This window comes from Ochotona curzoniae, unplaced genomic scaffold, assembly GCF_017591425.1.
Source record: "Ochotona curzoniae isolate NIBS_2020 unplaced genomic scaffold, NIBS_Ocur_1.0 contig_1071, whole genome shotgun sequence".
Taxonomy (NCBI): Eukaryota; Metazoa; Chordata; class Mammalia; order Lagomorpha; family Ochotonidae; genus Ochotona; species Ochotona curzoniae.
This window is the reverse complement of record NW_024464939.1, coordinates 17,377,693-17,390,479: the sequence shown is the minus strand read 5'-3', so window position 1 is coordinate 17,390,479 and position 12,787 is coordinate 17,377,693. Positions and strand designations below refer to the sequence as shown.

Below are 12,787 nucleotides of genomic sequence, written 5' to 3'. Positions count from 1 at the left end.
GCAACAAAAAGTCTGGAACTGTGAGCCTACACTTCCAAGCCTTTTGAACCATGAGCCAAAAAAAAAATCCATCTTTTGTAAATGACCTAGTCTTGGGCATTTTGTTCTAGCAACAGAAACTGATCCAAGACAACATCTGGACTTTTTGGTAAAATATCTTGCCATAGGTACTGTGTAGATCACTCTTTTTGCTCTTGTGAACAAAGTCAGGAGTTTCTTGACTGAAGAGTAAAGCCAAGAATAAAAAGGCAGATAGAAGGGAATAAGTCAGTCCTACATCAAACACCAAAAGAACTCAAAATTATAGACATGGATTATTTAATGCTACTGAACTTTACACATAAAAATAGGATGATACATTTTATGCTTTCTGTATTTTGTGACAATTTTTCTTGAAGAATAAAAAGACTGAGGGGTGAATGTTTAGTATGCAGTGTCTGGATTTGATTCCCAGCTCTGGCCACTGATTCTAACTTCCTGCTAACACAGACCCAGGGAAGCAGCAGGTGTTGACTGAAATAATTGGATCCCTGTTACCCACATAAAAGACCTGGATTGAGTTCCTCTTCTTGGGGATGAAGGTAACTTTGGCCATTGGGGACATTAGGAGAATAAAGTAGTGAATGGAAGTTTCTCTCTCTTTTTCTCTCTCAAATAAACAAATTCTTAAAAACGAAAAAAAAAAATTCATTGTGGAAGCACCACCTGAAGTTGAGGGAAGGGGCAGTCACCAGAAATTCTTTCATGTGTGTACCAAATTATCCAATAGGTAATCCAATTGTGAATATTGTTTAATTTTTTTAAATTCACTTGTAATCAATGAAATTGGCTTGCCATGAGCCAAATATATCTTCTTGCCTCTCTCTCTCTCTTTTTTTTTGGTATAACCACCAGACCAACCCCTCTGCATGCCAAGGTTTTCAATCTGTCAGCTGCCACAAAAATAACTTGTTTAGGGATAAGACCCCTGATGGAATCCTTTCACCAGACCAGTTTTGAGAAGATAAGTTTTTGTCCTCTTTTCATATACACATTGTCTCAGATTGTTCTCAGATTTATAGAGCTGTAGAAAAATTATAGGCTGATGTTTCTAGTTTCAGATAAAAACACTCTCCGTGAATCAAAAAGCATTCCTCTCCTTACATATCCATGCAGTGAAGATCTCAGCCTGTGTTCCAGGAACTGTAAATTGTGCCAGTAACTGTGAACACACACGTTTTCTGTGTTTAACTTAATCCTCTGGTGGTATCACCAGGTACTGATGGCAATTTCTATATTTCTTTAAACACAGGCATCAATCACAGAACAGACTGTAAGCATTTTGAAAACACCATACATTAACAGACAAGAACTGCTTGAGGAATCACAAATATTTATTCTAAAGCAGGTCTTGTTTCAGCTTTCTTCTGACTCTGGGCTGTCTGCTGACACGAACCATTTATCTAGCACCCCAGGTCCATTCCTAGAGGAGCCAGATCTTCGCTTACAGGTGGCAGCTTTCTGTATTTTCAAGTGCAGAAAAATCAGAGAAATGTTAAGCACTTGAAATTATATGGCTGATTACCCAAGTGTGCAATGGGCCTCAAGGAAGTTTATCAGGAGCCCATGATGACAGAGTTGTGAGGAACTGCCTCTTAGAAACAATGTTACATGGAGGAAGCCGCTCGACTTAGGCATCCTCTGTTGTCCTTATCCACAAAGTGATCCCTATGTCACATCCACATGTAACTCCATCCCCCAAGACTCACATGAGACTAGTGAATACCACACTTGGAAGGTGTTCCCTCCAAAATTCTGACATGCCAATGGCATAGCATAAGGACACTTCTAAAAGTACATGGATTAATGAAATTAAAAAATAAGTGTGTTTTGGTTGAAAAAAACAGAAATTCATGCAAATATTTTTCACAATAGATATTTCCCATGAGTTTTTTGAAGATCTCTCATACATACAGGTTTCCATTTTCTTGCACCAAAAATAACATTACTTTTAATTCCACTTTTCCACTGATCTTTAGAAGTGCACTCATGTTAAGAGATGGGGAAGCCACCATTGTCACAGTGCATTAACCTGAGACTCTGAGGCATCGAGACACCTTCCTCCCATGTGAACACCACTTCCAAATCAAACTGTCCCACTTCCAAGCCAGCTCCCCACAATGTACCTGGGAAAATAGCTGAAGATGACTCGAGTACCTGGGCCTTGCTCATCCACATGGGAGATTCCTGGCTTTAGCCTGTCCCAGCCCCGATCATTGTAGTCATGTGGGGAGTGAACCAGCAGATGGAAAATCTGTCTCTGTCTCTCTCTCCCCTTGTCTCTGCCTTTCAACTGAATAAATAAAATCTTTGATGAGAGAGATGGACCTTCAAAAAGTGTTGAAGGCTCTTCCCTTGTGAATAGGATTAAGTGATTTGTAAAAGAGATTGACAGAGGGACTTCCTCCCTTTTGCCCTTCTAGCCCGCACCAAGTGCTGACACCTATGAAGAACAAAGCACAGTCTTGGAACTGGAGAACAGACCCTCAAAGGGTAACATGGAAATCGCTGCTACCTTGGTTCTGGACTTCCCAGCTTCCAGACCTGTGCGCAATACATTTCTGTTTATAAATCATTCTGGCTCAGCTATTTTGTTGTAGCAGCACAAAATGGAATAAGATACTGAGTGAAAGCATTTTTCATCCATAAATTGTTGTACAGATGGCAGCTATCATCAAAACGTTTGGTTAGTAATGTTCTACATCATTTCTGCTACTGTGAGCATACTAGCTAGCTCTTCCCTCTGCTGAAGCTTGAGGCCCATAGCAAGTGTGAGAAAGAATTTATGATCATCACCCTTATAGCCATAGTCCTAACCCAGTCCCCAAAACACACAAATACACATCTATCAATTAATGATCCCAAGTGGATGGGTCTGAGTGTGGCCTGTAAGAACCACCCACCAGCCAGAAATGCAGAATTATTGAGCAGGAGAAGTACCAGAATTGATGTATTCATGAAAGCTGTCAGCATCAGAATGAGGTCTCTTATGTTCACAAAATTAAGAGGTGCACATTGTGGTATAGTTGATAAAGGTGCAGCTTGTGATAACATCCCACATGGGTAGTAGTTCATATCCCAGTTGTTCCACTTTCAATCCAGCCGTCTGTTAATGGCCTGAGAAAAGCAATGGAAGATGGTCTCAGCGCTTGTGAACCTATGACCCGAGTGAGATCTAGATGAAGCTCCTGGTTCTTGGCTTTTACTTGCTACGGCTCTGTATGTTTGTGGCCATGTGGGAATGAATCAACAGATAGATCTCTCTTTCTAATTCTTCCTTTCTAATTAATTAATTAATTAATTAATTAATTAAAAAATATATTTTAAAAATGAAATAAAGTCAGGTGGTTATGAAGAAAGAGTTATTATGTATCATGGTCTGACAGTAACTCTTACAGAATCGCTAACTTGTACAAAGCACTGTGGCCTTGCACAAAAACTACTTACACTGGGATCTCTGCCCACCAACCGTTTGTTCAACCTTGAATTAGCATTGCCCTGGATATCAGTCACTATGGCAAAAAGTTATTGTTTCAAAATATTGCTTGTTTTGTCCTGGTTTTTTTTAAGACATTTTTAAGCATACATGAATGTGTACTTTGAATACCTGCCTCACAGCATTCCAGCTAAGGTACAAAATAGGAGCTGATAAAACAGCATAAGCAAGTGGCCCAAAAGCCCCCAGTCATCCAGAGAACCAAAACTGAGTATACATCTCCACATGGCCCCAGAAGCACCCCTGAGCACACATCTGATCCTTGTTGCCTGGTCATTAGCATTTGTAGCACTGCAGATGACTCCAAGAGTTTCTGACAAGCTTTTGAAACTAAATATTGGGCTGATGGAGACAAGTCCATCAGCTCAGCTCTATTGTTCTGTATCTGTCTTTATATGTGAGCAAGTCAGACTAACTATACCCATGAAGGTGAGAATAAAGGGCAAGTTGCCAAACTGACCCTTAACATGAATAGCAAAAAGAAATCAATTGGTTTCATTAACAGACTTGTTTCCAAGGAAAGGACACCACAGCTCAGAAGCAGAACATCAAGTTTTCAGGGGATCATCCTAATCTTCATGACGACGTCTTCCGTATGTGGAGTCTGCTTGCCATGTCCCAAAGAGTGTGACACTGCATTCAGCCAACATTTAAGAGATGTTATACACACTTCAGCCAAGGTAAGCAATGAAGAGGACTGAACATAAGAATGAAAAATTCTAAGTTGGTTTCAATAGTAACTTGTTTCCAGTACAAGGAAAAATTTATAGCCACACTTTCTTTGTACCTCGTCTTTATTGACTCCAGCTAACCAAAATCTTTTCCAAACTGTCACTCACACATTCCCCAACCCCATCCTGTGCTTCAAGGCTGCCCCTCAGACGATTTTAACAAACCTCTTCTCCAAGTCCTAGATGTCACCAAGCTGGTGTCCCCTCGCCCACCTTGACACTATACTCCAGAAACTCCACTTTGAGAGGCAATTGTGAGAATTCAAAATTCTTTGCCTTTCTTCCCCAGTTGATTGGGGCCAGGCTGGAACTGTCCAGTGTGCTGGGGGCAGCAGAACAGGTAACCCTAAAGGTGTTGAGTTGTTTTTCAAGCTCTTGTAGTGTTATCTTTGCTGGTTTTGCCATTGCATTGCCTTGCCTGTTGCAAGGTATTAAGAATGAGGGTGTGGGGCCCAGTGCGGTGGCCTAGTGGCTATAAGTCCTCGTCTCAAATGTGCCAGGATCCCATATTGGCATCGGTTCTAATCTCGGCATCCCCACTTCCCATCCAGCTCCATGCTTGTGGCCTGGGAAGACAGTCAAGAATGGCCCAAGCCTTGGGCTCCTGCAGCTGCGTGAGAGACCCAGAAGAGCTCCTGGCTTTGGATCGGCACAGCTCTGGCTGTTGCGGTCACTTGGGGGGTGAATTATTGGACAGAAGATCTTCCTCTCTGCCTCTCCTCCTCTCCATATGTATCTGATATTGCAATAAAAATAAGTAATTCTTAAAAAAAAAGAATGAGGGTATCTTCTTCAGATTCAGGCTGTCAATGAGAGCTTGATGCAGAAACTGAACCACATCCTTTACCTCTCATTGGTATGTTGCACCACCCATGACAAACACAACAATCCTGGCTGAAGTTTTAAACTACTCTAAGAATTGAGGCAAGGGCCCAGCGTGATAGTGTAATGGTTAAAGTCCTCGCCTTGCACATGCCAGGATCCCATATGGGCACCGATTCTAATCCCAGCGGTCCCGCTTCCCATCCAGCTCCCTGCTTGTGGCCTGGGAAAGCAGTCAAGGATGGCCCAAAGCTTTGGGACCTGGAAGAGCTACTGGCTCCTGGCTTCGGAATGGCTCAGTTAGAGCCGTTGCGGCTGCTTGGGGAGTGAACCATCGGCCGGAAGATCTTCCTCTCTGTCTTTTCTCCTCTCTGTATATCCACCTTCCAAAAAAAAAAAAAAAAAAAAAAAGAATTGAGGCCAGGCCCAGAACAATGACTCCATGTCTAAATCCTTACCTTGTAAGCACTGGGAGTGAACCATCAGGTAGATATTCGCATCTCTCCTTCTCTCCATAAATATGATCTGTCTTTCCAATAAAAATTAATCTTAAGAAAAAAAGAACTGGAACCATAAGTTCTCATGGCCCAGGGAGGTCAATAAAGGTCAGATTGTTGCTCCTATTGTTGTTGACTTGGTACACAACACAGCTGTTTGTAATGGACATCTGAGCATCTCTGTAATGCCCTGTTAACAACCTGACAAATAGCAACGCTTTTCCAAGTCACAAAAGCCAACCGGAAGCATTGCTCTCTGCTCTTTCTGCTACAGATGGGTTTCCAGAATACCAAAATCAACTACACTGCGGGAAGCCAAGAAGGGTTCTTCCAGCTCCATGATTCAGCTTGGGACAGGCAGAAGCCTTTGCAGAGACCACACTGCTTTCAGTTCCTGAAACCCATCCTTCAGCATGCTCTCCTGCTTGGATACCATGACCAACAACATTCTTATAAGCTTGCTACACACTTTTCTGCCACCTGGAGTCTACCTCCCAGGAACTGACCTTAGATGATGGGTTCTTGAGAAAACACCAGGAGGAAATCATTGAACTGCCTGCTATTGAGCCTGTAAAGACAACAGTGCCTGCCAGAAAAGACTAAGTTAGAGTACCACCACTAATAGGGTCTGGTGATGTAGGAGAGGCCCTTCTTTAACTCTTGATCATGCTTAGGTATCCCTTTTTGGCCCCTTCCCCCTCTCTCCTCATAGGCAATTCCCTGCCTCACTCATGGCAGGTATTTCCCCTTGTCAGGTGGTCCACACTCACCTGTGGACGTATATTCATTTTCTCTTTTAAATAAATTCTGCCCTCACTTGTGGTGTTGTATCTATGCCTCAGCTTTAAATTCTTCTCTCATTGAAGACAAGAACTTGGAATAAAGAAAAAAATAGGCAGTAGGCCCACAACACTTTGTGCTTCACCTCACCTGCAGAACCCAGCATGTCTAGTCTGAACCACCTTGTCCCACTGATCCCTAGCGTTGGCCTTTCTTATGCAGAACATGGTGTCCGGCTCTAGCAGCTCAGAAATGAGGACAAAGTAGTTTCCATCTTTGAGGAGTTAAAAGGTAACATACACATTTACTACCTATGTGATTCCTTTTAGGAAATTGGGAAGACATGGCCAGAAGCCACCCTGAGGGAGGACAAAGAGATGAATAATGCTGAATGCTGCTTGATAGCCAAAGAAGGTAAGGCGTGAGTGTTGTCACTGGCTCAGGCTACATGGAGAGTCCTGAGAAGTCATGAAAGCTGCTCTGTGGAGCGCTGGAGCCACCAGCTTCACTGAATTGAATGTAACAGGAGAGGGTGGACAAAGTGGGAACTGAATGTAGGCCACTCTCTAAAGGAGTTTTGGTGTGAAGGGAACCAGGGAACAGCAGATCACAAAAGGTATGTTGGAATCTTTGAGTAGACTTTGTAGCTTTGTATGCTGGTGGGCAAATGCAGTTAGAAAGAAATCTTGGGGTAGTGTGGGGAGCCAGGAGGTAGATCTGTGTCTGTTGCAGGGTTGAGGACAATGCCCTCAGCTGCTTGTGCGTCTTGTTTGAGCAGAGATACCATAAGGCCATGGTGGAGGTTTGGAGTAAACAGTGTACTCTTCTGATCACTTCTGTTTTCTCAAGGAAATAAGAAGGGTCATAACCTCAGAGTGAGAAGCTAGGAGAAGACACGGAAGATTTGCTGAGAAAAGAGGTCATGAATGTTAATCAACAAAGTGAAACTTAGTCAACTGGAGACTGTGGCAATTGTGTGTTGAGAAGATAGATGTAAAGCATTCAGCACAATGCACTATACATAGAAAACATGCAGAAATGTTTGTCATGATGATGTGATGATCATGATGCCTGTCATAAAGTGGCTTTGAGAACACAGAAGAACACTCCCACAAAATTTGAGGAATTAACCCAGGGGCTGTGAATTAAGTGAGAGCTCTTCTGAACAAGAGGAAAGAGGAACATTTTAACAATTACTCAAGGAACATCATGTGCTAGACATAGAACTGCTGCTCAGAATAGCTAACTAGAGGCTCGGTCATGTAAATAAAATTTTATTGCAACACAGTCATGCCCATTAGTCCACAGATTGTCTGTAACCATTTTCATGCTCCAACATCAGAGCTAAGTTTTTGCTCCAGGGATTGCATGCCTTACAAAGTCCAAAAGTTCTACCTTCTAGCCTTTCACACACACAGTTTTCTAATTCTTGGGGACACAGAATTTGGTAAACAGTGATTGTAGACAAGCAAATAAATTGGACACACAAATAATATCGCTGATAAATTAGGAATAACAAGGGGAAAAAGGGATACCTGAAGGCCAGTGTTCTGACACAACAAGTTAAGCCACCACATCAGAGTACCAGTTCTAGTCCCATTTGCTCAGCTTCAGATCCAGCTCCCTATTAATGTTCCTGGGAAAGTGGTGGAAAATGGTCCAAGTGCCTTGGGGTTCCACCATCCACACGGGAGACCTGGATGAATTTCTAAGGTCTTGGTTTTAGCCCGAACCAGTGCTGGCCACTGTAGCCATCCATGTGGGGAATGAACCAGCAGATGGAAAATAAATGTCTTATCTCTTTGTGTCATTCACTACTACCCCATAATTCTGCCTTCCAAATAGATAAATCTTTAAGAGAAGAATAAAAGAGATACCTCTGGAAATTGAATTCCTGACCTAGGCGGGGGCGGGTGGCGGGGGGAGAGAAGGAACACTAAAATAATCAACAGCAAAGGCAGTTGGGGGAGAGAAAATAAAGATAAAAGCCGTAAAAAAAAAAAAAAGAAAAGAAAAATATTGACAAATTCATATTCTCCAACTCTCCATAGACAAGAAACAGATGAATATGACCTCAAATATGCATAATCAATGTCCTTAGAAAACTCAAAAACATGAAACAAAGTGTCCAAAACATGAAAGAAAATCTCCCTAAATGTACAAAAACTTAAATCTGCAGCTTTGAAACATCATGTCATGTCCCAGGAAATTCACAAACCACAGTGAATCACATTCTGATTCCATTTCATAAATCAAGAAAATTGTCAGACTGAAAAATGGGAAATGATCTAAAAGGAATCAAACATTGTGAGGAATCAAATAGAATAACATCCATGAAGATCTGAATGCAAGGGACAGCTATTTGGATTTCTTAATTTTTTCATGATCTCTCAATTTTAGAAGAGTATTTCTCACACTTACTATACATGAGGACCCCTAGGGAGCACTGATGGATGACTCACATGTTCAGTCGGCCACCCTAAGACAATTAGGACAGAATCTCTCTGGGTGGGCCTGGGCTTCGGTAATTCTCATTGATTCACCAGTGACTCTGAGTATAGGTGATTGTAAGATAGGTTGCCTGAAGCGTGGTTGGGAGACCAGCTGCAGCAGGATCAGCAATGTCTGGGCGTGTGCTACAATTGCCAGTTCTCTCAGGGAGGGCATCTGTCGGGATACCCACATGGCATCATGGAGTGCCTAGGCTGGAGTCACAGCTGCTTCCCTTCTGACCCAGCTTCCAGCCAATGTGTATCCTGAGAAGCTGCAGATACAGACTCTAGTCCTTGGGTTCTTGCCACCAACACAGGAGACCCAGATGGGGCTTCTAGCTCCTGGGTTTGCCCTGATCACCCCTATCTGTTGTGGAAAATTTTTTCTCTTTCTTTCAAGTTAAATGAAAACAAATAAATAATCTTTGAAAACCAGTTCTGAAACCCACACCAGCCAGCCAATGCAGGAATCTGATGGTCTTGAGCTGTCCAGGTGCCTGGAATACATGCTTTAGCTGGTTTAGAAAAGAAGACCTAACTCTAGACCTAGAGATAACTCAAAGGTCACATCCCAATGTGGGTTTACAACACATATTTTTTTCTTTTTGATTATGTTTACATAGCTGATCAGGGTGGGAAGGGCTGAGGGTTAGGAAAAAGTGGGTGTGATCATTGTTTCCAAATTTTCTACTTCCTCCTCCTCCTGTTTCTGGGGGAAGAGGAAGAGATAAGAGGAAAAGCCATGCCCAGCCTCTCAACCTCCCCAGTACCCATGGATAGTGCCCAGTACTCTGGGTGTCAACCCAGAATCCTGATGTGGTACACACTCCAAGGGTTTTACCCAGGTGGTTTCAATAGTTCTGAAATGTTGATCCAAGGATGAGGAAACCTTTCCAATGTCCAGTGGTTGACATAGTCGACCTTAGAGTTTCCATTCAACCAGAATTTTGCTGTCTTTTTTTGGCTGAGGTAGTTGTCCAATTTGTTCTGTTCTCCTTCCTCTGCTATGGTACCAGATGTCCTCTGCAGACCACAATGGGCTGCCATTTCCTTCATGTGCATCAGGGCCTGCCATGCACTGCTCCATCTTTTCCACTGAGGAGGACCAGTTAACACAGGCAGATCCATGGGGCCAGGCCAGGTGGCCCAGGCCCTACCACATCCCTCCCCAACCCCGCCACACCCAGGGCTCATGGAACTGGTACCCACAGTGAAGGTGGTCAAAGGACCCCAGACCCTTCTGGATGCTTCCCTGCCCTGGGAGCTCACAGACCTGGCACCCACCATGCAGGCTAGCCCTAAGGATCCACCATGCTCAGACTGGCATGGCTCACCTTACCTCAGCATCTACAAGTGGGTATTGCAGCCTGCTCCTATTTTCAGCTCCTGCTGGTGTGTGATGCAACCTAGCCTGGCCCAGCCAGTGCCCAACCCAGTCCTAATATGGACTGGCTGGAGTTGCGGTCCAATACAACCTGTCCTGCACCCTATCCTGGTTCTCAGATCTGCCAGTGGATAATATGAACTGGCCCCAGATCTGACTCACATTTATGGTGGAAGCTATATAACCTGGCCTGGTTTAGGCTGCTGCTTGCCTTGGTTCTTGCGCTCACCTGCAGGGACTGCATCCTGACAAAGGAGTCCCCTAAGCTCTTCTATCAGGTCTCCTCCCAGCAGTAGATATTGCACACACTGGTGGGTCCTTGGCCCAGATTAATTCAATCCACCTTTTGTCCTGGCAGGAACACTGTCCTTGCCCAACCAGACCACATCCATTTTGATTGTTACTCCTGGGAGTTGCTGCCCAGGCATATCTGGTCCACTCCCAGCCACAACTCTTATGTGATTCAGTGGGAGCTGAGACTTAGCCCAGCCTATTCTAAACCCACCCTGCTTTTACAAGTACCAGTGAGTGCTGGAATTTGGCCCAGTCAGACACTCCCCAGACCCAGTCCACACCCATGCCAAGGGATACTACAGCCATGTCCAGCCCAGATCACCACCCAAATTCTGGTCCCCGCACTCACCAGTGGGAACCCTGTGACCCAGTCAGGGCATCCCCTTAGCTCCCCAACCAGGCCAGTTCCCAGCCACAGATCTTGCACATGCCAGTGAAGATTGCAGTTCCATATAGGTGAGCCTACATACACACAGATTCTGCACCCCCAGACCTGATGCTCTGGCATACTAGTTAATGTCATGGGTTAGCCTAACATTACCTGCCCCCTGTTCCGAATCTCACTGAGTACTTTGATCTCACTCCACCAGGTAGGCCCCCAGCCTTAGCTTTAGTGTGTGTCAGTGAGTAGGATTCAGCTGTGGTCCACAGTAACCACTCCAGGTCAGATCTTCCACGTGTGCTGGTACATTGGTCTGACCCTTAAAGGTATTCCTGTCCCCCCAACGCCAAACCACTTGATCTCAGCCCCCTCGCTTACCAGCAAATACATTGGCCTTGTCTATGGAAGACCCTCAGTAGTCATTCCTCACTTGGACATGAACCCTCAGCTGCAGAGAAAGATGTCCACCCTGTGGTGTTTCAGAGTGGGAAGACACGAGGTACTCTTTAGACTTTCTTTTGGTGCTTTTCCACACCATTGAAATTCCTGAAGACATTTTTTTTTCCAAAAGTACTAAAGTGGTTTGCTTGCTTGCTTTCTTTCTTTCTTTTTCTCTCTCTCTCTCTCTCTCTCTCTCTGTAACAAAACTAAACCTTCTCATGAATTTGACCAGGATGCTCAGGAGCTGTGAAGCAGTTCACAGCAACCAAGCTCACCACAAATCAGAACAGTGATGTTCATGGACATTGTCCTCCAGAGCAGGCGTCTGTCCTCCCTGGATACACACCACCGGAGGCGACTCTATGCTGCTGGGCACCATGAGCAGAGAATCAGAGAAAATGCAGTGAGTCCTCCTAGGAAATGTCTTTGAAACTCTCATGGATTAACAATTTATCCTTCTCAGTGGTAATAATTCCTTGTGAAGAACAGTTTTCCCAGCCTAAAATCAGGACTCCATCCAGCCACCCCAAATATTTATCATAAGGCACTGTTTCTCAAAGTTATGATGGATACTGCTTACAATGGAGAAATTTCCAAATCACAAATGCCAAAGACTCACTTCTGGCAAGTCTGCCTTCCATTCCATCTATGTAAAGCTGCACGTTTAGAAGTTAGCTCCTGGCCTGGACTCTAAATTTTGGATTTAGCTTACCTAAGGTGATTGGAGCCTCCCGTTGACTAAGCACATACTGATTTTTCCAAGAGCTTCGTGAGAACAAAGGAGTAAATTCCATGTAAGGAAGTAAAGCCTGTGGGCTTCATTTTAAAAGAAAAAATATTTAATGAAACACAAAAGTAAATTCAACCTCAAGGCTAGAAGCATGATTCACTTTGTCAGTACATCTCATTTATTAAAAAGAAATAAACATCCCACTCCTTTCTTAAAGTGACTTGCATAAGGCTTTTCCATAACTGAATCTGGCAGGGGCTGAGAGGGCACACACAGTTATCCATATATGAGACCTCAGCTTCCTATTGTACTAGCAAAACTACTGCATGATGTGTTAATTCAGGAGCTAAGCCATGTGTTGTGAAGCAGGCTAAGCCACAGCCTTTGACACTGGCATTCCATATGGACACCAGTTCAAGCCCCGCTGGTCTACTTTCAATCCAGCTCCCTGCTAATGCACTTGGGAAGGAAGCAGAAGATGGCCCAAGTGCCTTCTGCCATCCATGTGGGAGACCCAGATGAAGCTCCAGCTCCTAGATTCAACCTGGTCCAGCCATGGCCATAGCGACTATATGGAGAATAAGCCAGTGGATAAAAGATATCTGTAACTCCATCATCCAAATAACAAATAAATCCCTAAAATATACATCAATAATTCAGGAACATGGCTCTGAATTAACAGATAATTAAGTCTGTGAA

At 43.8% G+C, this 12,787-nt stretch overlaps 1 protein-coding gene across 1 annotated transcript; it reads right to left on the bottom strand.

Annotated features, from left to right (window-relative positions):
• Window positions 1-4,452: 4,452 nt before the first annotated feature.
• SRPRB (SRP receptor subunit beta) lies at window positions 4,453-6,531 on the bottom strand. The gene is given in 6 exon segments (XM_040993125.1): window positions 4,453-4,714; window positions 5,055-5,207; window positions 5,676-5,811; window positions 5,814-5,846; window positions 5,849-5,890; window positions 6,516-6,531. Coding segments are annotated over 6 exon segments (642 nt in total).
• Between the last annotated feature and the right edge of the window lie 6,256 nt (window positions 6,532-12,787).